The following is a 27,477-nucleotide window of genomic DNA, read 5'->3' on the forward strand; positions in this document are numbered from 1 at the left end:
TCAGAGTAGTTGGACACCTAGAAAGTATCTTTATTCCTTTTCAGCACGCTTCCTTAAATCCTGTCGCAGTAAGTAACAGGCGTGTGCTCAGAATATATATGCCTGTAGCATCTTATATACGTACATTTTTACATTCATTAATATATAATTGAAAGCCCCAAAAATATTTTTCCAGTAATAGGCCTTTTATTGCTTAGTCAGTAAAATGGAAGAGTTATGATTTATGCTTCCCCCTCCTGACTGGATACATTGAGAAATGGAAATAATGATGGGGTTGTGGCTCAAACATGGGATTTCACAGCAAGAATGGCTTGGCTGTTGCTCACATTTTCTTTGTGACCTCCAGAAAGTCACTTTTAACCTCTTAACTTCCACTTTGTTGCCTGTACACTATGACTGCTAGTGCAAAGGGACTGTGCTGGGGTTTTGTAAGCAGGTAAGTCTTTTAAAAATTCCTGATTCATCCAAGCATCATGCACTGCAGTCCTCTAGTGGACAGAATATCTCCTTCTGCATTAACTCTGTACAACATGAATTTTTACTTAAGACCTCCAAATATATACACTCTCATGTCCCTGTCCCATCTCCTCCCTGCCCCCTCTGTAAAAAAAAAAAAAAAAAAAGGCAAGCTGTTAGGTATGGTAATTGAAGCAAGGACCAATAGCTGATTTTTAATCCTTCTTTCTTTTTTCCCTTCCACCCTTCCTAGGATGCAGGGGCTTTAATCCAGGATGAACGAATGCTACTATGATAAGCGCATGGACTTTTTCTATAACAAGACAAACACTGACACAGTAGATGAGTGGACAGGGCCAAAGCTTATTGTTGTTCTGTGCTTTGGGACATTTTTCTGCCTCTTCATTTTCATTTCAAATTCATTGGTCATAGCAGCTGTGGTCAAGAACAAGAGGTTTCATTTTCCCTTTTACTATCTCCTGGCCAACTTAGCTGCTGCAGACTTTTTTGCTGGAATTGCCTATGTCTTCTTGATGTTCAACACTGGCCCAGTGTCCAAGACGTTAACTGTTAACCGCTGGTTCTTGCGTCAGGGTCTTCTGGACACCAGCCTGACAGCTTCCCTGGTGAATCTCCTCGTCATAGCTGTTGAGCGGCACATGTCGATAATGCGGATGAAGATCCACAGTAATCTCACGAAGAAGAGAGTCACCTTTTTAATTATATCCATTTGGGCCATTGCTATTTTCATGGGTGCTGTTCCTACCCTGGGCTGGAACTGCCTCTGTGACATTACTGCCTGCTCATCCTTGGCGCCTATTTACAGCAGAAGTTACCTGGTGTTCTGGAGCGTCTTAAACCTAGTCGTCTTCTTCATTATGGTGGTGGTTTACATAAGAATCTACATGTACGTCCAGAGGAAAACGAATGTCTTGTCGTCACACACTAGTGGATCCATTAGCCGTAGGAGAACCCCTGTGAAGCTTATGAAGACTGTCATGACTCTCTTAGGTGAGAGACTACAAACCATGGTGTGCAAAGCTGGCAGTGCCAATGGATGGGTTTGTGCATTGGTTTGTTTTTGCCCCCCCCCCTTTTTTTAAACAAAACAAACCCCCCCAACCCCCTAAACCAAACCAAAGTAAAAAAACCCTTACCAAACTTTTAAGTGCTGGCGGCATTTAGACTTCTGTCTGCTTTAGACAGTGGAATAAGTGTTGCACCACGCAGAAACGCGCAGTAGAGAACTGGGCAACACGCAGAAGAAAAGTGTCTCTCTTTCATAGGCAGCTTGTTACAAACCACAAATTATCTACAGTTGTCTCTTTTTGGGGTGTGGGGGGTGGAAATACAAAATCGCTTTGGAGGAAGGCTCATGAAGATTCACAGCTAGTGAACATTGTCAAAATAGTGTTCTTTAATATCTGCATGAGGCCATGGATCCTGCGGCTGGATGTGGATAGTTTTCTTTGCACTTCTTCCTCTTGGCTGTTTCCTAAACATACTACCTTCTTTCCCTGGAAACGCACCTTCCCTGGGGAAAGGAAAGGATGCCTGGTGGGTCTGTGACTTTAGCAGAGATTCGCTTTGCCAGGGAAGAGTTCACCTTTGTTCTGTGAAGATTGCATAGTGCAAAATACTTTCAGATGATGATACAGTATGGCCTTGGATCTCTAGATCATAACATGAGATTTGACCTGGATTCTGCCCTTGAGACACTGTTGACATTTGGGCAGCTCAGATCACTTCATCAGCCAGTTGCGAGATAGCTGCTTATTAAATTAAAGATGCACAGAGTGGATGACTGTTCATTGGAATAAAATGCTAGCTGTAGCAGTCAATTTTCCCCAGGAAGACTTGAATCTGAGTGAAATGTTTTCTGGAAGCCAGGCATCATGCGAGTGTGGCATATGCGGCTTGCTGCAGGCGGAACTGGGGCAACACCAGGACACTTGTGAAGCTGGGCTCAGGTAGTGGGGGACTCTAAAACCGCAAATATGGTTTTACTGCTCTGACAACTCTTCTGATGTTGTATGAGCCAGCACAAGAAAGCTGGAGCTTTTAGGAAAGCTGGAGCTTTTAGGAAAGCTGGTGTCCATGTGTACCTGGGACACAGCTGTGTCGTCCTGCAGTGTGGTAGTACTAGAGAGCTCTGGGAGGAAAGTTTCACTTTTCATGGAGCTAGGAGCTGCCAGGGTAGGAAGTGCAGGCTGAGGACACTTTCTTCCCCTTGTGGTCTATGGATGCTGTTTGCACAGTCTGGTATCTGGTTCTCCTTTTTCTTTCTTTTTTTTTTTTTTTTTTTTTTTTTTTTTGTTTCTGAAATAATAGTGCTGTAGTACACAACACCTTTGTCTACCAAATGATGTTTTAAAATGCTTTAGAAGCTGAGATCTGTTAAACTTCACAGTGCCTGACCTTGGAAAAGAAAGTGGACTGATGGGTCAAGCAACCACAAGGTTCTTATACTTCTGTGTCTTCTGAAGTTGGCTTGTCCACTGCTAGAGCCTTTTCCTTCCAAATCCCTCCCCAGTTGTCCTTTTTTTTTCCCCCCCTTGACTCTATGGCACCTATAGAGAGACAATGTGCTGGTTGTTCCTGTCCCCCCCTTGACTTGCAGGGGCAAGATTCAATCTTTTGCCCTGCCTGAAGCTCTTGTGCAGTGAAACTTAAACTGCTCACCTGGAAGGAGAAAATCCCTGCAGAAAAACTCTGAATTGCTCTAAATATGATCCTGCCCTAATGCATAAGCGTCAGGTAGACTGTAGTTCGCTGCATTGGAAAGGGACAAAAAGAAAAGCGCTTTTAAAAAGCAGTTCTCTGAGCATTTCTATTGAAGGCAGAACTGCAGGCTGCGTTCTGGGAAGTCACGTAAAAGTAAAGCATCATGCATAGTCTTGTCTATTTTATATGTATATTTATATAGTTAATATTACTTCGGTTTTGTAAAAGCCAAAACTGGAGGTTGCGGAGTGGGTGTTGGAATAACGCTGCCAGCCGTCGGTGCCACCGGTGCGTGTTCACAGGTCGGAGCAGAGAGGTGGTCCACGCGCCGGGGAGGACAGCCACGGTGGCCGCTAGTCCCTCGCGGTCCTTTAGCCTGTGGCAGGTCTTCAGTGTTCACCACAGTTGTGCCGCTGCGTGGAAACAAACCCCCCTTTAAACTTCATTTTCAGTTGAGAGAGGGGCCTTAGGACTACAGATTGAATTAAAGATCAGCATTAACTTTCTCCTACTCGCAGAATAAGGCTTTTCAGCCACGAGATTAAACTGTAATTTGCGCAAAGCATTTAATGATACTGTATGCCGGGCCAGGCAAATCTAACTTAGAAAGCCTCAGTGCTACTTCAGAGATCATAATTTTGTGTATTTACTTTGTCAGTCAGAAACAAAACCAAAACAGAGCCTGCTTCCAAAGAAGTCGAATTAGTGCGTGTGTTGCTGGGTGCAAGACTTACCCCAAACTCCCGTGTCAGAGAAATTGTATCTTGGCATGTTCCTTCATATAAATTCTGCAAAGTTTGACTTTAAGAGGCTTTTTATAAATGTTTATTTCTAAGAATGAGAATTTACTTTTTAAAACAGTTTGAAATGTGCATTTCTGGCCAAATCGTTCAAGCACAGCGTGCAAAATGTATTTGAAACTGAATAGCATGTTTTCCCGGCTTTGCGATTACCAAAGGAGTCACCAAGTGACCAAAGCGATTTTTCTAAAATTCTACTTACATCCACTGATGCAACAACCTACAGCTATAGGCAGCACATGGATTTTGCCCAAGGCGGTTATTTTTCACGGCTTGTTCCAAAACATCTGAAAATGCTTTGGCGTACATGCCTGATACAGTCTTTAAAAGGGATTCTGAGACGCTCTGTTGCTGGATGAAGCATGTTGAGAACCAGAGTTCTTGTTAATGTGCTCTGTTGGTTTCATGGGAGGTTCAGGACAAAGTCCTGCTGCCCCGTGGCCGTGTGGAAGTAGGCTGCGTGGAGCTGGGTGCTGCGGGCATGCTGCTGCTCCTCTCTGCCTCCGCCTCCCTTCTTGGGGCTGGCTGCCCCTCCAGCAAAACATCGCTGTCCTCTCTTGGGTGTTCTTCTGTGGTCCTACGGTTAAGAGTTGGGGGAATCTGCGTTTCAGTGTGACTTCATGGATTCGAGGTGATCACAGCTGCAAGTGGCTTTTTGCACCACCCTTTGGGCTTGGATGGCCCTTTCCAGAGGCTGCGACTCAGGTTCCCGTCACCTGCCTTTTTCTACTGTAACCCCTAAAATGGTCCACCACAGGGTAGGAGCAAGGCTTTCCCTTTGGCACGCTAAACTGTAGGAAGTTATCTGGTTGAAACTGGAAGATGTGAAACCTAGCAAAAAGGGCTCAGATCCTCTTAGGCTGACCTTGTGGCATAGTCCCAGCTAAGCCTGTGACTGTAACTTTGAAGAAGGGTGGCTGCAGGTGTGTGGGGACGTGATTTTCAGGTGGTGTGTATGTGGGAGCTCACCTGAACCGGGCAGTGAGATTCCTACTGAAATAGCAGCTTTGGGACAGATTATTTTAAGTTTCGGTGAATTTATAGTTTAATTGGTAACTTGCTGTTTTAACTTGGGTGCGCATGTGGCAAAGGCAACTGGAAGCTACTGCAGTCTTGTCTCTCCCCCCCCACCCCGAGCATTGGCATGCTCGGAGACAGCTTTGATGTGCAGAGTCTTACAACATGATGCTGCCAAAGCATCAGTAGTCCTTCCAGGTACCCAGGAATTCATTTTCAAGCAGAGGTGATGTAATCAACAAGAAAATCCATGTTTAAATCTCATGGAAAATGCTCAAACTAACCTTGAGGCATTGTGACACTTGATGTCCCATAATGCGGTGGGAAGACTCAGAGCTGTGCTTCTGATCCATGTTGCAGCCAGGCTGTATTTCACGTCACCTCTGTGAATTTTAGAGAGTCCCACGAATTAAATTCTTTTTGGAGTGTGGCACTCTGTCAGGAAGAAGAGCTCTTATGGGATAAAAACTCTGCAAACACAAAAATCGCAAAAGGGCCAAGAAAAAGGTATATATTTATGCTTAACCATGGTTCCCTCAAAGTTCTCTGGTAAAAATAGCGAAATCCAAGTGCGGCTTCGAGTCAGAGCCATGCCTCACTTTCATCTCTGCGGTGCTAAGAGCAGGGTGTGAATCGCTTGCGTTGTCTCCATAGACAGCAAAATGTATTTTTGAAGGAGTCAAAGCAGCGGCCCCATGAAAGCATTGGCCAGTAACTCCGACACTGCCATGGCATCGCCGCCGTCCTTGCCCTCAGTCATGGGGTGGGGGAAACGTGCAGAGAGATGCCTGCAGATGACTTTTATCTTCCCATACTTTTGCCACCGACACCTTTTAGGGTTTTGCCTGTATAGGTAGACAGGGATATATCCTAGGAGTTTACGGACTAATCCTGCCTGCAGTCTTGGGGTTTTGTTTGAAGGAGAGATTTCTGTGCCTTTTGTTTAAATGTGGCTTCGGGATCTGTTTCCTTTCCTGCTTCCATGAAAGCAGGGTTGGACCTTGCATGCTTTGTGGTAGAAGCGGTCAAAATGCTTTCAGTGCTTGTTCTAAGGAGGGATTATTACCATCTCAATTTCTGCATGGAGCTGGTATGTTAGTTGCCAGTGACCCTTGGTAGTTAGCAAAAGCTCTCTGCCCAAATACTTACCGAGACACTCAACTAGACGCAGTATTGTTGCCTGGGTGGTCTGGTTCTAGCACTTGTTCAAATGGGTGGGATTTGCCAGTGAACCCCAGGGTGATAAATCAGTACAGTGTTTTCTGCGTTGTAGACTGTAAGAGAGAGTTGGTGTCACGACTGCTGACTCAGCACACCAGAGCCAAACCAGCATGTAATATAGAGACTGACCAGGGAAAACAAGTGTTGCGGTAGCAGCTTGCAGCTTCCCATGCCAGTGGGCAATGGAGGAATGTTACTGATGTTAAGCAGTATCTCAAAACTAACACCATTAAATTAGTACTTAGCATCACAAAAGTCTTGGTACAGCAGAGTAGAAAATGCAGTTTCTGAAGGAGGTGGTCTCTCGCCTTTCTGTTCTGTACAATGTTGCCTGGAACATAGTAAATCAGTTGGTTGAGTTTTGCCTGGACTCCAGGAGCATGGTTTTGCAGCAAGATCCACGGTACCTCATCCCGGATACATTTTTCAGTGATTCTAATGCTTACTAAATCACATGAGTTCACTTGATATACCATTATAAGCCTGCCCATCAAGTGGGCACAGTGTCCATTAAAATCCATGATGGGGAGAAGTGTCCAGTGCTGCTGAAACCAGCCTTGGGCACAGCGCAGCCGGCGGGATGGCTGGGCTGCCGCCGGGTCCCGCCGTGAACCGGGCTGCCCTCCCTCTGCTTGCTCGCACAGCTCAGATGGGGGAAATCCACCAGCTTTAAAAAAGTGAGCTGGGCTTGCTTTCCCTACCAATATTGTTGAACAGATACCAACCACCCCAGGAGAGCTTTTTAGCATGTAGCTGCTATCATCCTTATTTGTTTGATTATTTTTTCTAAGCCCAAAAAAGGGGAAACTCTGCTGTTATAAATGATTGGAATTTCCTCAGTACGTTGTTCAAAGTGCAGAGTTGTAATTTACTATTTCTGTATGTCAGACAGCAATTGTGGCTTGTGCTAAGTTAGTATTACCACGCATATGGCTGCTGCTTCCTGGGGCTGGAGGCGAGGGATGACAGGCTGCGGAGCCGGCGGGAGGCAGGAGGGCAGGCGGGGCAGCTCGGGGCCCTCCCGAGCTCCCGGCCGCGGGCTGCGTGTGGTCGCGCTGCTCCCCGTCCCCACCAGGCCTGCCCACACCCCGCCCTCCTGCTGGGGACCTGCGGTAACGTGGAAAGATGCAAAGGCGATGTTGAGTTTCCTTGTAAGCTGGGGGGTTTATGCTTGCTTCATGTTGCCCTCGCTCTAAGATCTCTTCTTCCTTATTCCCCCTTTCTTTATTTTTTTGTTCTTGGGGGGCCGCTGGGAGAGGAGAGCGTTACCTACTTTGTCTCTTTCAGCTTTTATTATCACCTCGTGTCTCGCTTCTTCCTCGCAGGGGCTGTTGTCATTCCTGCCTCCCTGCTGAAACACGAGGAGAACTCTGCTGCTCCTGGGCTTGTCCTGCAGCTTCATTTTAGAGAAATGCTTCTCTTGCAGAGTTTTCTTGTTCCCCCATCACTACACTTCTTACTTCCTCACCCTTTTTGTCTTTTTTTTTTTTTTTCTTCTTATTCCACTCTTTGCTGCTTTTCTTTGCCCTGACTGCTACATCCTTTGGTTCACCTTCTCTAACTCATCTATTTGTCTCTTTCTCTCTTTTCATTTACAGCTGAATTTGTTTCCTGGATCCAAGTTGTTGGGTCTCAGGTACCCGTCACGCACAGCCCGGGAGGGAGCAGTGAGCTGCTGCTTCGGCCGGGGAGCCGGCAGTGCTTGTGTGTCGCAGTCAGCGGCGGCTAGTTGTGGGATTTCCAGCCAGGACGTGTTTAAATTATGTGACTCTTGTTTTACGAATTGGACAGTGTGCCCGTAGCTCTGCAGAGTCAACTGTAGTGTGACAGAGGACATGGCTCTTCCTTGGATCTTGCTGGGGCAGGGTTGGGAGTGGGCCACCTGGTATCTTCTCCTCCAGCACAGGAGAGAAAGATGAAGAGAGGAAGTCTGCATTCAGCGTGCCAGTTCTCTGCTCGTTAGTGCTCCGGAGCTTTTGTTTATTTATCAGCGTGGACAAGTCACTATTGTGATGACTTTTTCCCACTTGTGTTCGAGCTGATGCTGTCAGCAGCTGGATTCTTGCTCCCTGCGGCCTTCCGAGAGCTGTCCTGCCTTGTGCTCAGGGCTTGGCAGAGAAGCTGTAGTAGATATAATTTTGCTACTGTGATTAGAATTTTGTCCTCTCCTACTTTTATAATTTTTTGTGTAGCATTTTGATGAACCCAATAATCTTGTAAGATGCAAAAAAACCCCCAAACTCCTAGCAGTTTGAAGTCTTTTTTTTCTTTTTTTTTTCCTCTCCTTTATTTCTAGGTGCCTTTGTTGTCTGCTGGACCCCTGGCCTGGTTGTCTTACTGCTCGATGGTCTGAACTGCACCTACTGTGGGATTCAGAATGTTAAAAGGTGGTTTCTTCTCCTGGCCCTGTTGAACTCTGTCATGAATCCAATAATTTATTCGTACAAAGATGATGAGATGTGGGTTACCATGAAAAGGATGATTTGCTGCTCCTCTGAGGATAAGAGCCAGGACAGACGCTCATCGCGGATCCCCTCGACAGTTCTCTGCAGGAGCACGGATACCTCAGGGCACTACATTGAGGATGGCATTATTCAAGGGACAATTTGTGGAAAAGGAGATCTTGGTGGCAAGGGAAACTCCTGAGCTATTCAAGGGACTGACTTGGCTGGAAAAGCAGAGGGGGAAGGGAGAGGTTTTGTAAGAGAAGATTGACTGGCAAAGCTAGTAAACAATATGTCCACTTTGTTCCAGAGCCTAAACTCCAGTGTTAACAAAAGTTCTTATAAATAATTGCCTGATGGAAAAACACTTTGTAATGAAGAAAACTTTCTGTGCTGCCTTCTTTCTCCTTTTTTTTTTTTTCTTATAAGTACATGGAATTGTTTTTTCTTATGAATGGAATAAATACATCTCAGAGACTTCTTGTGCATGGAAGTAAAATGTAAGCAACGTGGTGAGACCCTCCTTAAGCTCCTACAGAGAGAACAAACCTGCCTTACTGTGCAGGCTTGGCATTCATCAAGTATTTATGCTTTGAACAGTTTCTGTGCATCTTGAGGAGTATTGTAGGCTGGGTTGGACAGAATTGTGACCTGCTTTTTTGGTTTACGAAGTTCATGAAATAGTTCATACCTTCTTTCTTTCTCCTCTTTGTCTTGCTTCCAAAATAGGTAGTTTGATGGTTTATTAAAGCTCTGCCAGAAACCTGGCTGTGAGGGGAAGCCCAGACCAGATACTGGTGTGCATGAGTATGTCCGACCACGGATTGTCAGGATCTGAGAGTACAAAAAGCACAAAAGCCATTATTACTTCCGTAGGGGAGGAATGCTGCAAGGAGATCCACTGCGCTCTCTGCTGCTGTTGTGTAGGCAGACGCTGAGGGCAGATTAACAGAAGAGCAGTGTGGCTGTGTTCATTACGCTCATTGCTTACTTCCCCAGGTAACATCAAACGGGTGTACTCACCCCTCTTTTACTGCTATGCCACTGAGAGAAGTAAAATCCAGAACTCTTGTTTTAAGAGGGCGAACTTCTAAGGGAAGTTTCAATATACATATATACAGGTTCAATCAAGCTATTTAAAATAGAAATTTATTTTACAGCAAAAAAGCCTGAAACCAATCTAAACCCCTACAAGAGGACAGTATGCATTGATTGTCTGACCTTGTCTGACCACGTTTAACCTGTGATTTGCAAGCAGATCTTACTGGAAGGTACTTGAGGAAGAGGCTGTGAAACAGCAAGCAATGAAGGGCTTTCAGGATTGTCACTAATCAAGTCTAGCGTTGATGGGGTATACGCTAATGGAGGACCCAGCAACTTAAGGCTCTAGGGTGAAGTTTTTTAAACTTAAACTTTTAAATTAAAAATGGGAATGTAGATTTCTCAGTACTTTAAAAACCTGGCTCCTGCTGTCTAGTTTCAACAGCAGTGGGCTCCCTGCTACCCACCTTAATTTCAAGAGGAGCTACCTGTGTTGTGTCACAGAGACAGTCTGATCCCTGGTATTAAAGCAGGTGACCATGACCAGAGGTCACTTTGGAAAGTTTTGGAAGCTTTGAGTACTTGGAATTGTCAGAGAACAACACCAGGAGCATTTTTGTATGAGGCTGAAAGACAAAGAGCAGCTTGTGGGTTGGGCAAATTTTTCCTTTGGTGCAATGTGCACGTAGATATCTGGGCTGTTGGTCAAAGCAGAACCAGCACTTGGCTCAAAGGCCAAGTTGCAGTTTTGTTGTAGCAGGCACTGGGGGATTTTGTAGCAAGCCTTAGCTTGTGAACACAGCAAGCCCTTGTTCAGAGAGCTCTCATATAATATAAGTTACCTTGTAGGACTATGGCCTAACATTTCAAGGTAAATGCTGTATTTGTGACTAATGCTGGAAAGGTTTACACATGTTTTTTGCCATTATAATGCAATGTTCTTGTGCAAATACTACTTTGTTAGTTTGGTGTTTTGAAAAGTATGTAAAGTGATGCTTTCTAGAGCCAGTGGCATTGCAAAGACATAGCACGCAAGCACTCCTGTCCCTACAGCTACCTGCAGTGCACAGTTTGTGTTAATTAGGCTGAAGCTCCATATACAAAGCTAACAGAAAATAAAACGCTACTTCAAAATAAAATACTTGTTTTGTTTCCTGTTTGGATGGTGACTGAACATTACCTGGCACTAATGTCAGCAGTAGATGGCTGCTGTTACTCTTACTTGTTTCCACAGTTCCATCCACGCTAAAACTGAATCAAACTGCAGATAAAAATGAAGATGGGGAAATGTTGTTTCATGTTACCGTGAGCCAGTGAGCGGGGAGGAATGTTTCAATAAAACTTTCATGTTTACTAGCAATACTAGGCAGTATAATACGTGGTTGAAGCAGGCCCTGAAGAGAACTTGGGTGAAGATCTGGAACATCTTCAGGAGTGGAGAAAGCACGAAGTCTTTCCTGCAAAGCTTGGGATTCAGGCTGCAGAATAACTACACGTGGATGATTTTTCCAGGTAAGCAGGAAAAGGTGACTCCTGTAAAGGTAAAGGACTGCACTGCCTGTAGAGCACCTCATACAGTGGACTCCTGGTCTGGGTTAAGATCTGAGAGGTATGATCAATCCTTCTGCTACAACTGAGTGGGAGGATTTGAGGTCTGTGCTCTCATTCTTTCTGTTGTCTTATTAAAAAAAAAAGGCAACAAACCAAGCAAACCAGCCCCTAAAAGCTTGCAAACTGGTGCTCTGTGAAAGGTATTATTTGCAGTGACATGCCCTCTGTTTCAGCATGGTGCTTCCCTCAGAGCTGCTACCTCATTGTCTACTACTATAAATTGCAGTGGGACATGACTGGAACAGGAAACTGATCTTGCATCAAACTTTCCTACACGCTGCTACACCAGAGACTGTGTAATGTTTCCTATATCTGACTGTCTAAACATCCAGCTACTCACGTAGCCAGGAATTTCTTTTTAACTCCATAAACATTTATCAGAGTGGTTTGTCTCAAGGAAAACATTAAAGCACTATTTGTACTTGAGTACCAAAAAAAAAAAGAAAAGAAAAAAAGCAAAGGGCAGTTGGTGAAGGCAAGTTCTATGGCCTTTCCCTGTTGCCTTTTTCACTAATATCGCAGAATAACAGATATTTGTTGACTTTGCATGTGCCTGCTCGTATTTATGTATTCCAGTGTACTGATGTGCGAGATGAAATTCATTCTTTGGGGAAGGCTTTAGCGTGAACACCCACAGAAACCCGAGGACATTAATTCTTAGGAGGCAGAGGAAAGCAAGAATAGAGTTACCATTAAGTTGGATGCTGTAAGGTTTTGCGTGTTTCTGGTGATGCTGGAGGCCTTTCTGTGTCTGAGCGAGCCTTGAGAGCTGCTGTATTGCAGTAAATAGCAAGCAGATACTTCCAGTACGACGTCTTCACAGCAATTAAGGTTTGAAAACCTTTGTGATAGTCTCCTCCTTTTCCCCTCTCCAACTGCTTATCTCTCAAACCAAAGTTGCTCTTCCAGTTGATCAGTAGGTCCAGGAAGAAACGCTCCACGGCTTTTCCCAGGGCGAAGATGTATGGTCTGTCCTCCGCGGTTAGCTCTCCCATAAAGCCTGTGTGGTCACGATCATTAGAGATGCTTTTCAGAGAATTATTATTAAAGGCCGGGAACAATGGGGTTTTATTTTACACGATAGAGCTTTTGAATCTTTCAGGGTAAGCAGCTAGACTGATCATTGTTTAATAACTGTGTGCGTGGGAGAGAAGTTTCTCTAATATCTGTGCTGTCAGTTTGACCTAGGTGGTGTGGGTGATGAGTCCCTCTGGGAGAGCAGCCAAATTGCTACAGCTCGAGTGGCTCTGCGGCATGGCTTCTCCGCTGCTCTGGGGCTGCTTTACCTAACTGCTTTTCCCTCGGTGTAGGTTTTTTTGGGTTTGTTTTTTTTTTTTTCAGTAATTACTGCAGACTGGTGAAATACGTTGGTATTTGTGCATATGTCAGTTTGTGCACGTATTTGTGAACTGCAATAATTCCTGCAGCTATGTGACACGATGGTGTCTTTCTCTGATCAGATCTATATTTTATATCACAGAATCACAGAATCATTAAGGTTGGAAAAGACTTTTAAGATCATCAAGTCCAACCATCAACCCAACATCACCAAGCCCACTAAACCATGTCCTGAAGTGCCATGTCTACATGTTTTTTGAATGCATCCAGTGATGGTGACTCCAACACCTCCCTGGGCAGCCTGTTCCAATGTTTGAATACTCTCTCAGTAAAGAAATGTTTCCTAATATCTAGTATAAGCAGGTTTTTTTAACTTAAAATTCTATTCCAAGTAGCAGTTAACTAGGAGGAATACTTCTGCTACGATTCCTTCACAGTTTTAGTGAACTCTGCATGAAGGTTTCTAAACTACTGGTTATTGGAAGCTGAAGGAGGCAGGGTCATTTTAAACTTTTTGTATTTCTTATGCTCTTTCCCCATAGTTCTGGCTATTGGCCACTATCCTAGAAGGTGCAGTGCAGGGTCAGCCTTTGGTCTGATATATGGAAATATATGGAAATGTTGAAAAGAAGAAGGCAGGGAAATTCTGTTATTTATCCTAGCCTATAATTCTAATGAATGTTTTAAATCACTTGAAGGAAGTGATCCCACTTTACCCCTTGCACCCATTCCCTCCTTATGCTGGTGCAGCCATTTGTGAGACCATATGGTGAACTGTAGTGGGTCTGAAAAATAACCCTGGGCCATATACATTGTTAGTAACTGGAGAAGATTTTTCCACTTGTCGTGAGCTAGCAGCTGCATTATTTCCTTGGTTTGTTACATAGAGTCACACAGATGATTTGTTTTCTAGAAATCTTTGTAAAATACAGTCCTCCTTGAATGCTACACTTTGTGGTGATCAGGCACGCTTCTATCAGGGGGAAAAGGGAAAAAGATCCGTTTGGAAACAAGGAACTAGGTCATGATAGTCTCCCCCCGCCGCCAAGGTCTCTTGGAAGATAAGGAATTTAGACAATTCTATGCTCTGAGCCATTCTTCAAAACATCCTGCTTACGTTTCAAGTAGTAACTGGTCCCTGGGCTTCTTTTATACATCTTTTTATAACATTGAGGGTGTTTTTTCACTGCAGCAGGCAGAAGCATCTGTTTTCTTCCAACCTACCTAGAAGTTCTATTTTGCAGCCCATAGGTATGCTATTTTAAATTGTCTTGTATTTCCATCTATGCCTCTTCTCCTGTGTGTGTTGAAATAAATTAATTTTCAAACTAACCTCCTGCTATGTTTACCACACACAACTGTGCTAGGAACAGCTTTTTTTTCTGAACTAACCTTTACTAATATCCCAGTTGTGCACTTAGGACTCCGACGTACAGCCCTATAAGACAATTAACATGCAAAATAAGAAAAGCACAAATCACTTAATAACCTGTTCTCACCAATAGCTGTATTTTAACTTAAATGGTTACATCATTGAAACTATAGATATGGTCTAACTTCTCTAAAAAAACCAAAACAAATGAACAAAAATTCCAATTTAAAACCCACAACAAAATAAACACCCCCCCAAAAAGCCCCAATTCTGCGTATCTGTAGGCCAGGAGTAAGTAAGCATGCTTATCTTCCCTGACCTTTAGTTTACCTAACTTGCTTTGATACATATGAAAATATGGAAGTCGTGTTTCTGAGCACAAGTAATTGCTTGGGGTTTCGGTAGGCAGTCTCCTGGGGATGGGCTTCTCATCTAGAGAGGTTCTTTAGCTTTCCTCCTAAAGCTGCTGTGGAAGGAGATGGGATACTGGCTTGGGAGCATCGTTGTTGATCTCACCCAGTATTGCATTCTGTATGTATAAGAGTTAAGAATATATATCTACTGTCTTGACCCTAAATGTTAAGATTCTCTTGCATATGCTAGACTCTCACAGTAGTGTAGGGTTAATTTTATCTCCAGCTTCCGTTTATATTTATGCAAGCAAATGCTTGGTGTGTTGGCTTTAATTAGGTGTCTATTAGGAATATTTTCAGTTACTAATGGATGTCAAAATGCACGGGAGTGAAAAGGCTTGACCTCTAGAGATGGAAATGTTATTAATGCGTAAATGATTCTATTCAAGTCCTGGTTAACGCATCAGTTGTTATGAATGTCAGTGTATTTGTTTGTGCAGCGCACCCTGTGATACTGGGCTGGGATTTTCCCACAGGTATAAATGAGTTAATTTAATTAGAAACATAAGATTTTGTGCCTATAGGGATAAAGGCTCCATAGACTGTGAACTCACCCACATGCCTAGCTTTAACTTTCTGCACAGTTGCATTGCTTTCAGTAGACCCTTCTCTGTGAAAGGCGTCGCGCGTGTGTCGGCATTTGTGAGATGAAAACATTCAGTGTCGCATTTTAGTTGCTGCAAGTTTCTGCTATGTGGGAAACTGTGGCTTCACCGAGAGGCGCAGCTGCAGCAGGCTGGCTCCCTTCACACACCAGTCCCTCGCAGACAGAGTTGTTGATTTTAAAGAGGAAACGTTTGGGCCCATAAGCACAAATTTACAATGTTGGGTTATGTCCCAAATTTGACCTATGTTGTTTTGTCCTATTTTCTCCTTTATAATCTCTTTGCACAGTCCATGTAATTTTTTGTGTGTTCTGCTTTGTTCTTCAAAGCATAGCTTAAACCACACTTTTCTCTAAGCAGATAAATTCCAGAAGTATTGGGCCCTAGAGCAAGCCTCCAATTTCACAGACCAGAGAGCCACAAAAAGAAATAAATATGGTTGAGCAGAGATTTTAGTCTTGGGTTTTTGCAAGGTCAGAACACCAACAATAACAAAAAATAGTTAAGTTTGCATGTATTAGTTAAAAACATTGCAGAATTATACTTTGGCAAAAGAAAAGTAGACCCTAAGCTTATGACTGATTTTTGCAATTCAAATGTGAGTTGGGAGCCCTAGACTGTTAACTGGTAAGTTTTCTGAACAGCAGAACTGAAGAAATCTGTTTTCTGATTGACTTCTTCTCTGAACTGGAGCGAAGCTGCTGTGTGCGTTCGACTCCTTCCCAGCAGAAGGGGATCCAGGCAGGAGGGTGATCTCCTGAACCCCTTCCCCCAGCCCACGCTTCTGCCTCCATGGGCACCAGGAGCTTTGCCGATTCACCGAAATGATACCAAGCCCGAGGATGGAGGAACTTCTGCTGAACATGGCATGAGCTCTGGCTGGAGACTTTCTGGCAAGTGCTTGTGTCCCTTTCCTCAGCGGTGGCTGAGGTTGCACCATGGTTCTTCCTTCTGTGGACTCTCTGCCACCCAGCTGCCTATTTTCCCAAAACCTGTTGGTGAGGGAATACTTTGATCTCTTCCTCTGAGCCAAGTTTTATTGAAAGTGACTGATGATTTCAGAAATTATGAGGGACTAGCCAGGTGAAAAGCAATACAGCTGCACATGCCTCATTCCATTCAGAAATCAGGATAAAAATGTTTTCTGGTTCGAGCTATGTTAAGTCATGGATGCAATTTTACGCTTGCCTGTGCACAGGTGAGGACTCCCTGTGGAAGGGTGAAGGCAATCCCCAAAGCCGCTTCACAGCAAACCCCAGCACCCTGATATCCCACCACTGCTGTACCTCTACTCATCTTCTCACCCAGTCAGTGCCAGGAAAATACCACAATCTGCCATCTTTATCCCATTTTATAGCCAGCAAAATTGCTAAGGAATTATTGAGCTGAAGTAGCTTTGACTCCACCTCTCTGTGGGAGTTTGAATATGGCTTGTGGTTCTCCAAAAGGTAGCGGGATGACGTGCAAAGAGCTGTAAGTCCATCTGTAAACACACAGTTACAAATGAAGGAAAATCAGTGCTCGCCCAGCTTGTGCACAGTCTGTTCACTTTGTGCTGGCTGCGTTTCAGAGGTTTTGCAAAGCGGCTTGAGGATTTGCTTCTGCCTGTGAATCCTGAGACCTTTGTGTCTGGTGGGAGCGGTTCGAATGAGCCAGAGATCACAGATTGATTGACATGAGGGAGCCTCAGGGGAGGCAGAGGGTCACCGGGGATTCCCAGTGCAGGGGGCTACTGCCCTCATTAACGAAACCTGACGCTGTTGCCTCGTCATTGGGCTGTTTAGCTGACACCTACGGTTGTAAGCGCTTTTTGTCTGAGTGGGAATGAGCCGTCCCAGCGGTGCTGTGAGTGTTCACAGCCTCGGCCGCCACGTTCAGGGGCAGCAGGACGAGGTACTGGCATTCAGCACCCAGACACGAGGGCAGGAAGCTTAAAGAGGTGACACCTCAATATCTCAAGGGATGTAAGCCCAAATGACTTGCTGAGGGTTGTCAGACAGGAGTCTCTGGTGGATGACAACTCACTTCTCTCTGTCCCCTCTTCTCCTGTCCTCTGTCCCTTCTTACTCTTTACAGCACAGCACGAGCTTCAGAGTTGAAGTGCGAAGAGCTTTCAGTGAGTAAAGCCAAACGCTGATTAGCAGAGGTGCCAGGGATGCGATAACACTTGGGTTTGGTATGAGCAGTTCGTCCTCCTCTGTGGCAGTCACACCGAATATTTTGACTTGCTACAATAATCTCCTGTGGGCTGAAAACCACTGATTTGATACAAATGGTAGCAACAGGCTCCATCAGGAGCTGCCCTGGAGGGTTGTTGATTCATTTAGTCCCACGGTGAAGACTGAGTGAGCTATTATTTCAAAAGGCAAGCTGGATCCAGCATGTATTTGTATCAACACGCCAAAGATGAGACAACCGGTGCCTCACTCGGCCCAGCAAAGTGGATTTTTGCTAATGCTTTATTTGGTGTCCGTGTTTGGCTGGGAGACAAGCCATGCTCTTGTGATGTGTTGTCTTTATGAAGAGTAAACTAAAAACATTCTCTGTGAGGGGGTGGCACTGCTGTGTTCTGCTCACTTGACTTCTGTGTACCTCTCTTCTGCATGAAGTGGGAGATGTTGCCGTGAGGATAAGGACCTTGGGCTTCCGGAGATGCCGCAGTGGCTGGGACTGCCTGCCCACCAAATGCAGCTGGGAGCTCTCTACAACTCCTGCCACGCTTTGGAAGCGATGAGGAGAGCCAGTGGGTGGCCTCGCTGGCGGCGTCCTGGTGGTCCCAGTCAGTCGGTGTGCCGCGGCCAGTTCCCACCCCATGGGGGGTTCCGCACCACCGCTCTCCCTGGAGAGCCCGCGGGCGCTAACGCATCTTTCCAATTATGGGGTTTAAATTTTTGTGCCTTTAGTTTTTAAGGAACATTTTTGACATTGTCAAAATCGAAGCAACTGGAGCTTTCTTTGATCCAGGAGCGAAGTTGACTCAGCTCTGCTTTGCCCAGTTTTATTTAAAGACCATGACTACCACTTCTGAAATGTTACTTGCGAATGCTATATTATTACATTATCTGCTTTCCCATCTGTTAAATGCCATGGTTCCAGCAGCAAAAATACCACTGTCTGACAGTAGCAGCTGTCAAACGTCTTATTTAGTCTTCTTCAAAAAGTAGTAAAACCTAGTAGATGCCACTAAAGATAAGCCAAGTTTTGTTACAATAAAACTTTCTTTAGATGTGATTTTAGGAATGTTACTGTTTATAGCACCTCTGGATTTTTACTGCTGTACAGGAGGGAGTTTGTACACATCTATCATTTTAAGTACAATTATTTGCTTATTCCTGGTTTAAACAATGTTATGTTGTTGTTGTTAACCCATATACAAGTATATAACCCTCTGTGTAAATCTGGCCTCAGCGTTCCACGTGGTTATTCCCCAGCCCTGGGAGACAGCACCTATGACCAGGCTCCTTCACACAAGGTGAAAAAGTGTCGCTTGGGCCAAACCCATCTCCCATCTTCCATGTAACCCCAATGACTTCATGACAAATCAAAAGTCAAATTGTGAGCATAGCTCGTGAAGCGGGAGATGCCCTGAACCAAGTCCTGAGTATCAGAAGTTAAAATTACAATTCTGAAGTGAATGGTGCACTTACACACGAGTGATAATTGGGACAACACATTAAATGAAGCATTGTTTATATGAATTGAGTAGTTCTGAAGACTTCCTGAAGTCAGGTATCCCGTTAATACGCATCGCCTGATGGACTGTATGTCCTCAGGGAGCCTCGCAGCCTCGGCCCGGCCCGAGGAAGCAACCACAGACGTTCTGCAATGCTGCGGCTCCGCGGTGCGGCTCACAGCCAAGCTGTGTGTCTGCAGGAGGCTCAGGCACCCCATCCCTGGTCCCGGCTGCTCTTACACCTCTGTCCCACGGGCTCAGCACCGGCTGCTCCATCAACGCGCCTGGGAATTCGCTGACAAGCGCGGTTCCCCCGAGCACAGCCCAGCAGGGACAGGGGCCATGCTGTGGTGGCCACCAGCTGCTCTCGGGGCTGGGTCTGCCCCACGCGCAGGCACAGAGGGGAGCGGTGCCCCACGGCACCTCCCGGTCCTGCGAGAGCCGGCGGCCACAGCGGCAGCGCCGGCGGCTCGCCTGGCCTTGCACGGGTGTCTCCCTGCTCCAGACTGGGGATGTACAAGTAGCGCGCTGGAGAAGTGGAAGTTTTAGGGCTAGAATCAGAGGCGGGAGCGGGGTTGTGCTGGGGCCTGGGCTCTTCCTGGTGGCAACAACTGCAGTCTGTGGTCAGGTAAGGCGTCTTGTCGGTGTGCTGGTGTTTTTTTTTCATTTTCCCCGACAGCGCTAGCACCCTTGCTGCTGCTACGGGGCGGCTGGCGGGAGCCACTCGGGGGTGGTACGGCACGTTCCCTGCACGGTACACGGCGCTCCCGGGGCCCCCCCTCGCCCGGGGCCCGCCGGGACGGCCCAGCGCCTCGGTGGCATCCTTGTTCGGTGCCCGCTGGCCGTGTGCCACCCCGAGGGCTCCCTCACCATCCCGGGGGCTTTCCCAAGCAGCGCTGATCCTACCTGGCTGTGCAAAGCCCCTCCGCAGGGGCCGGGCCGGGGGCTGACGGGGTGGCTTAGGGGGAGGGCAGGCAGAGGAGTGGGAAGATGGGGCTGTTGATAAGGCTCCAGCCACCAAACTGGTCTGAAACGGTGTGATTTGGCACGATGCGGGGAGCTGTAGCTAACAACACAAAAGATGAATAATCGCAGGTCGTGGCATTCATTCTCCCAATTTAAAAATGATTAAGCTTTTGGTGAGGGCAGGCAGCTGCAGGTTTGGGCTGCCTTCGTCCCCCGGGCAATGGTTAATGCGGCACTGACGTCTGGCAGGACAGCGCAGGCCAGCCGGCGAGCGGGCACCTCTCCTCTTCCAGCAGCACCCTTCGCCCCAGAGCGGGGCCGCCCGGGGCCCTGCCGCGCCCCGTCCTGCTGGGGGGTTTTGGAGAGGATCGGTGCGCAACACAAATGCCAAGGGTCCTCCTTCTCCTGCTGCTCATTCCTCCACCCAAATTAGCGGAGGGGATGTGAAGCTGCGATGTAGGGGTAAGTCACAGCCACCGCACAGGCCTGCCTCGAGGAGGTGGTAATGGCAGGGGCCGGCAGGGTGAACGTCAGCCGCCGGCTTGGAAGAGGCATGCCCAGGCCAGCGCTCTGCTGCGCTGCAGCCTTAAGGCACTTCCCTGGCTGTGGGGCACAGCTTTAGAGGGGTTTATGGGCTAATCCACCGGTCTAAATCGACTTCACTTTTGCATTTGAAAATGACAGATATGTTTAACTAAAGTGAAACAGCTAATGGCTGGGAGCAGGGAGCTTTTTATAGTGTTAGTGAAGGGGCAAGTAAAAATAAAAGGGCTGGCTTCCAATTAGAGCATTGTAAACTATATGGAAATATCTCTTATCAGGACCGTCTTATCTAAAATTACATTCTCCTTCAGTGCTTGTGAGGTACCATGTGTGCCTACAGGCGAACGTGTCCTTGGAAAAGAAACAGTAGCTGCTGCGAGTTACTGCAGAGGCTCAGACGGAATAGGAAATCCCGAGGATAGTGCTGTAAGTGGGGAAATGCTGGCTTGGGGACTGCTGCTGTATGTTTTGAGCTAAGACTGTGCATGAGTCTTGCTGTCAATCTGCAGGGACAATGCTTTGGAACGGTTAGCATGGCACCTCAAAGCCTGAATCCTGTAAGCAGGAGGCTGAAGCTAAAACAGGAGGGAATGAAACCACCAGTGTTTGCTAAGTGCTCCTTTCCTCTGACTGCTGAAGGTCTTTTAGTCCCTTCCCCATTGGAGTCTGAATGTCTACCGGCTCCTCTCAGAGTTGCAGCACTGCTGGCCTAGGAAAACTCATTCTTTTCTTTTGTCTTCCAATTTTTTTCCCATTTCACTGAGCAACCCTTTGTGAACCCTCTCACTGGCTGTGTGTCTGCTTTTAACGTGCCTTTGCTGCAAAGCTTGCAGAAGTTGTCTCCCTGGCTAATCCTTTACAGCAACAAGGGATGTTGCACAGATCTTCAGCACTGGCAATCCTGGGGAAGAGGTGAAGTCTGGGGTGCTGAGCACGGCACGGGATTGCTAAACATGGGGGAGAAAATGCGGCCTAACGGAGCAGGAGTTGCAAGTCAAGGGTGAAAGGAGCGCATTACGGTAGACCTGGGAAAGGCTGGTGTTTATCTGTTCCTTCCTTTGCATGTGGGAGGAGAAGTGAGGGATGCATCAAACAACAGCATCAGAGCAAGTCTACCCAGTGCACAGAGCCCTCAAAAGCTGCATAAACTACTCAGGCAGGTGAATTGCCCCCTGTGAAGAGCAACTCCAGATTGTCCTTTAGTGGGGAAGTCCAAGTAGTTCATGGAAGGGCTGTCCAGAGCCAAAGAACAGCTTCAAAATGGAGGGGTGGAGGGGAAGCCAATGCCACAAGGAGTTTATTAGAGACAAGGTACAGCATTCACCTTTGCTCTGCACACAGAGCCTCACAGAGCTGCTCCTTTAGGGTCACCCCACCACATGTGTCTGCACAGGAGGGGACAGCATCTGTACACAGGCTATCAAAGTGCATTTGACACTGCATAAAGTTCATAAGAAAGCTTATTTAAGGTCCTCTCTGATGCACAAAAGCCCTGAACTAGCTATGCGTGTCTCTTGAGGGTTCCTCCTGTTGTATGAGGTCGTGGCCACAGCTTCCAAGCAGTGCTGTTATTGCAGATCTCTTTGGCTTTCCCTGGAGAAAGGTGAGTGCAGTTGCCTTTCAGTTTGCAGGGAAAATGAGGCCAAAAAACCCGACAGATGGAATTTTGAGAAAGTTTTGGCCCCTCCAATGTTTATACTGAGTAGCATCTGTCCAACCTGTTAGCAGTCCATCTGCACTGGTAGCTTTCAGCACTCTTCTTAGCCACCGAATATCGCACTGCTTGGGAAACCCCTGCTCCTGAAGGCTATGGGTGCCTGCTAATCTGGAGTCCTGACTTGCACAGATATCTTTACATTTTACTGTGTATACAGAGGTCTTATCTTTGAGCCTTTGCTCTCAGTAATTTTGCTATATTTCCTAGAGGAAATAGCCACAAAATGTTTGTACTTTTAATAAAGAAAAGCAAGGACCACCTGAGCTTTCACCTGGGAGAAAAGTGTTCTGTGGCTTGCAGAGATCTGAGAGGAGCTAAATTTATTTTTTCGAAGAGGATGGTAAAGCACATTTCCAGGCCATTTTCTATCCTTTCTTTGCAAGAATTAAAATATTGCACACTGTGTTCTGATTCACATCTCTGTCAAGCAGGTTTGAAAAGCATTCAATACATCTTACTGTTAGGACTCTTTCTACTACGCAGGGCAGGTCATACCTAGCTATAGCAGCTTTTTATCGGATAAAAACATTCACTCAGTTTGGAGTTGGTTGGAAACAGCTTGAAATTCTACAAAGTTCTTGTTCTGTAAGACTTCATCTTTCACTTCTTGCCTGCATTATTCTCTTGAAGACTCCTGTATAATTTTTCTACATTATTTTTAGTGTCATTCTCTGTACCTTTTTCTTCTATTCATTTCCTTCTCTATCTTCTTTTCTTTCCCATGACATGCTTTTAATTTCTTATGTAGGATTTCTTTTTCTGTTTCTGATTTCTTTCCATCAGATTCTGCTTTTTCTGCCCCCATCATCATATCTTCATGCAGCCCTTTCCCTCCCCAACACAGATCTCTTCACCTGCATGTGGTCCAGATGAGGATAATGGAAAGATGAGGATAATGGAAAGATGAGGAAAACCTTGCATCTGGAAGAAGAACCAAGTGCAAAAATACAAAGAGCTATCACAAAAACAAACCAGTGAAAAATACTGTGTCACAAAACTGATATAAAACTCTGGTGTTGGGCTGTTGCAAGCAGAGAAAAGAAATGCAAGTTTGTTCTGAGATTTGTTAATGGGATGATTGCACCAACAGCATGGGGGGCAGGTATCTTGTTTCGCTTGAGGGTGGGAGGCCACATCTAGGACACTGATTTGACCTTTCTGGAGAAACTGGGAGGTGTCTGGAGGACAACACCACACCTGGCAGTTGTAGAAAATATGACCACTGAGGAAAGGCCGATGGAATCGAGCTGGGCACTAGACCTGTCTCATTAGGGAGGAAAACATCATTACTGAGCATTTTAAAAAGAAAGGAGGTGGGTGTGTATGTGGGAGCCTCCAGGTATGGTTGGGTGTATTGATTCAGACAGAATAATCTTCAGTTTCTTCCAGTGCCATGTTCTGGGGCTTTCCTGTGTTATTGCAGATACCTGGTTGGGGCTGTAAAACTTTCACCCTTCTTGCTCTGCAGGACAAGGTGGGAGGAAGGCAGGCTGGCAGCCACAGCACAAGCCCTCGCAACCCCTGTTCCCAAACTCCACTTCTGGTTCCGCTGCCAGTCCTGAGCAGGTAATAAGGTTACGATTCCTGTCCTTCTTGATAGGGTTAAACTCTCTTTCCTGAAGCAGGCTGAGGTCTCTGTGTGAGTGGAGCTAAAGATCTGCAAGTAATGTTACATTGCTGTTAAGAAGGCACGAGGGATAAACTATCTTGGCTCACATATAAATATTTGCAGTTACAAGCAGGAGCAAGAGTAACTAGAGAAAAATGTGAGAGACTCATGATTTTCTGTTGTCTTTTAAAGTTTGCTTTCCTGGGATGAAATACCTTTAAAACAACTCTACGGCAGCCACAGCACAACAAATCCCACATCCCCATCCACTCAGTTACTCCGACCACCACTTGAATCGCAGGTTGGTCACTGAGTCTTGACGGCTGCCAGTTTTTTAGCCAAAGCAGAAGTCTGCAGGAGCTGGGTCCTCCTTTCTTTGCCCAAATTTAAAAAATAAATAATAAAAAGGTATGGAAATGCATACCAGGCAGTTACAGCAGGGGAGATAGAGAAATAACCTGTTTCATTAGTAAAAGTTATCTCTGAGCATCCAATGAGAGCTAAACCACCTCTCAATTAAAAATCACCTCAGGACCATAAAGCAAGCTGTGTGCTATACACTCCCATTTTAGGCAGAAAAATTTTAGAAAACAACTAAAAAGAGATCCTAAAAATAGCAGACACCCGGTTAATAACCATGAGGCTTGGGTACATTAGGAAATAAGAGGTTTGCCTGTTTATTTGCAGTTTTTTGGCACGAAGAAATGACATAGTTCTGCAAATCCTGCAGAAAAAGCAAAGGCAGAGTTGTTAAGGGTTATCTCCTCAGAACCAGGACTGGGAGTGGTGAGCCCTGGCATGCCCTGCTCTTTCACCAGCACCTCACAGGTGGGGTGAGGTGGGATGGGATAAAGCTACAAGGAATGTCCTGGAAGGAGAAGGTGCTAGTGCAGGAAACCTCTCCTGCAGCCCAGGAGAGCATGGGCGCTGTGGCTCTGGTGGTGCAGAGCTGTTGCCTTGCTGCTCTCCGCAGCCCCGGGTGAGGGGAGTCTGGGTTTGCCCACCAAGGTGAACAAAAGTGCTCTTGGAGATTAAAATGGGCGGAGGGTGGATAGGACCTATGGACCACCACCACCTCTGGGGCAGAGCTGTTTCTGGCAATATAATCCCAAGCGCTTTGTTTGATTTAATTTTCAATTACTCTCTCTCTGTGGCTTTCCCTGCTTTCCCTCCAAGAGGCTTGGTTCGTTAGGTCCATTAGTGCAATTAGGGATTTGACACAGCAGGCCACTTGAAAAACATCAGTCCAAAGGGTGTTGCACTGGCAGCTTCTCTCTTACTCCATGGGAGAAGCTGTGCGCAAAATGCGAATGCCTGAGTGTGGCATTTCCTGGAGAAACTTCCTTCTGCCATTAAAAAAAATGTGTGTCCATGTGGTGCTGCAGTCTGATGGCACAACAGAGCCGGTGAAGCTCTGTGCTACAGCTGGGGTCTGTGGCAGGGCATCCTGGGGCCCAAACGCTGTCGTGTCTCCCAGCCACCTTGGGCTTAGCCTTCGCACCCTGGGGAGACTGTCCATGCCAGAGGAGCAAGTGTGGTCCCTTAACTGGAGGCAGAACATGAATAACTGGAGGAACAGAGGCACTGCTGATTGCACAAAGGCAGTCAGCATGGCCCCACATCCCCAAAATGTGCTTGCGGGTCAGCAGCATCTCACTCAGCTGTCCGCTGGAGATGGTGGATGTGTACCATGAGCCGAATCCTACCAGGGCTGCTCTTGGAGAGCAGGGTGGCTGGGAGTGACTTAGGAAGCAAGTTTCAGCCTCTCTTAAACATCAGTTTTCTTCTCTCTCACCTGGAGGGGAGCTGATCAGGGTGTGGGGCAGCTCTGGCATTGTTTGGGCCAAGCTGCAAGCCAGGATTGAGTTATTTCTTGCTGTGTGGATTTGGAAAAGACACATTCTCCACGTTGTCCTGCTAATAACCTTCTGCTGAATCAGAGGACAGTCAGTGCAATGAGAGGAAAATCACTTTTCAGGGAAAGATTGATGGCAGACACCAGAGCTGTTATGGGAATGTTGCCTGGCTTTGGACAACTACTTTTTGTTTGATAATGTGGGAGATAATCGTGATCCACTTTTAGATTTCAGTATGGAATAATACAAGACAGCATCTCTTGATGTCAGTGGGAAATGAGCCTATTTATGCTAGACAGAATTTGGGCATGGCAAACCAGAATATCCATATGCTGCACAGTATTACACCACCCTCCCCATGTACTTTTCTAGTTAGTTCCTTATAATTCGATATGCTCGAAGTAGGGGCAGGCTGTCCTGTGCTTCTGGCACTTGTGCAAGCAGAAAATCCTGTTAGGAGCATAAAGCTGCCTAACCCATCGATTGCGTGTTGCATGCTCAGCGCCATCAATCACTGCCGTGCCGCAGACGGGGCTCCGAGCAGCCTGAGCTGGTTGAAGGTGTCCCTGCTCATTGCAGGGAGGTTGGACTAGATGACCTTTAAAGGTCCCTTCCAACCCAAAGATTCTATGATTCTATGAAGGTGCGAATGTGCTAGAAGCGTTTCGGAAAAGAGCGGTGCCGTCAGGGCTCACGGCCACCTTTCGGAGGGAGGGGTTCACTGCAGCGGCGGAACCGCAGCCCCCGGGCGGCCGCCTTGCCCGCACCACGGACGAACGCCGTTGTGGGAGATGTGGGTGAAGGGGATGTACAGCTCCACCCCGGCCGCCACGTTTTACAGCCTGGCCTAGACCTTGAAGCGTTTCCGCTCGGGTTAACATCAGGACCGCGAGCTGCGGCAGCTGTTCGGCCGCCGGGGCAGGGACAGGACGTACCCCTGAGGCAGCCGCAGCTCCAAGGGCCCCAGCTACATCCAGCTGCTCTTCAGCCCGTAACCAGCGTGTGCAGAGTGCGTACCTTCAGAGCTATACTGGCTCTTTGCGTAGTTGAACACTTACGAATCTTCCAGAGATTTGAATATTTTTCTCATACAAACTTTCTTAAACTGAATCCTTAGACCATCTGACCCATCACATCCTCAGTCTATTCAAACTACTGTCAGTCACCCCATCCCAGTGTATAAACCTGGCCAAACAACCACACCTTGCACTGTGTGTGCACGGTGTTACGTGGGCTGTTGCTCCCTGCCAAAGGACAGGAGCAAGTCAGAGCTGAGAAGAAAGGGAGAAAGCACTTAATAAAAAAAAAAAAAATCAGGTGAATTTTCTGACTGCAAAGACTTAAATTAAAATGCAGGTATTGGAATTTCCTAGTCAATAAACATTCCTTAAAAAGATTTATTTTATGAAATCTTAAAAAAGAGAAATTGTACAACAAATAAAGCTCCACAGTCCATTAATAAGATATTTATGTCTCCGTTTGATTTAGCTGAAAGCACTGCAGTGGAGACTAGTTACTAAAAATGTGTGAATTGCTGCCGTTGGATTGCGCTCAGCCGTGCTCGGCACAGGAACCGAACACCACAGCCTTCCGACAACTTCGCGGACGGCTGCATCTCCTGTTGCCATGGAGACGGACCTGAGCTCACTGAAAGCTGGGTAATGGGCTCTAAAATCATCCCTCCTCATGCTGAAAAATGCTGGCGTGACATTAGGTAGTAGCAATAGCAATAACAACAACAACAACAACAATAATAATGAATGTCTCAGCTTGTGGTTTGTGAAACCAACATAGTCTTTGTTGGTTTTATTTTATAGCTGTGTTATGTTCATGTTCATATTTGAATTATCTGGTCAAATATAGCCCTCCCATTTGTATTGCACTTACAGACCACAGGGGTTAGATACTGCCCAGACCCAGCAACGGGGAGAACATCACTAAGAAAATGGATTTGTGGAGGAGGATTGTTTGCTTTAACTAACCAGGCATATGGACACAACCGACCATTTCTTTTATCATGGCTATCCTGTTGCACAGCCACTTTCCATTAGTCCAGAAGTGTTTGCTTGAT

The 27,477-nt window shown here is 46.2% G+C and overlaps 1 protein-coding gene across 1 annotated transcript; it reads left to right on the forward strand.

Moving 5' to 3' along the window:
- Positions 1 to 316: 316 nt before the first annotated feature.
- Positions 317 to 9,438, forward strand: LPAR3 (lysophosphatidic acid receptor 3). The gene is made up of 2 exons (XM_082003206.1): positions 317 to 1,467; positions 8,515 to 9,438. Exons 1-2 carry the CDS (start codon positions 732 to 734, stop codon positions 8,862 to 8,864), a joined length of 1,086 nt encoding a protein of 361 aa, XP_081859332.1. The 5' UTR covers positions 317 to 731; the 3' UTR covers positions 8,865 to 9,438.
- Positions 9,439 to 27,477: the final 18,039 nt, after the last annotated feature.

This window comes from Phaethon aethereus (assembly GCF_964289735.1).
Source record: "Phaethon aethereus genome assembly, chromosome: 8".
Lineage (NCBI taxonomy): Eukaryota > Metazoa > Chordata > Aves > Phaethontiformes > Phaethontidae > Phaethon > Phaethon aethereus.

What these genes read in the sequence shown, in the direction of transcription:
- LPAR3 (XM_082003206.1), top strand. Translation starts at nt 732, where the DNA reads ATGAACGAATGCTACTATGATAAGCGCATGGACTTTTTCTATAACAAG. An exon ending in GACTGTCATGACTCTCTTAG is followed by an intron (nt 1,468 to 8,514) that starts GTGAGAGACTAC and finishes CTTTATTTCTAG; the next exon opens with GTGCCTTTGTTGTCTGCTGG.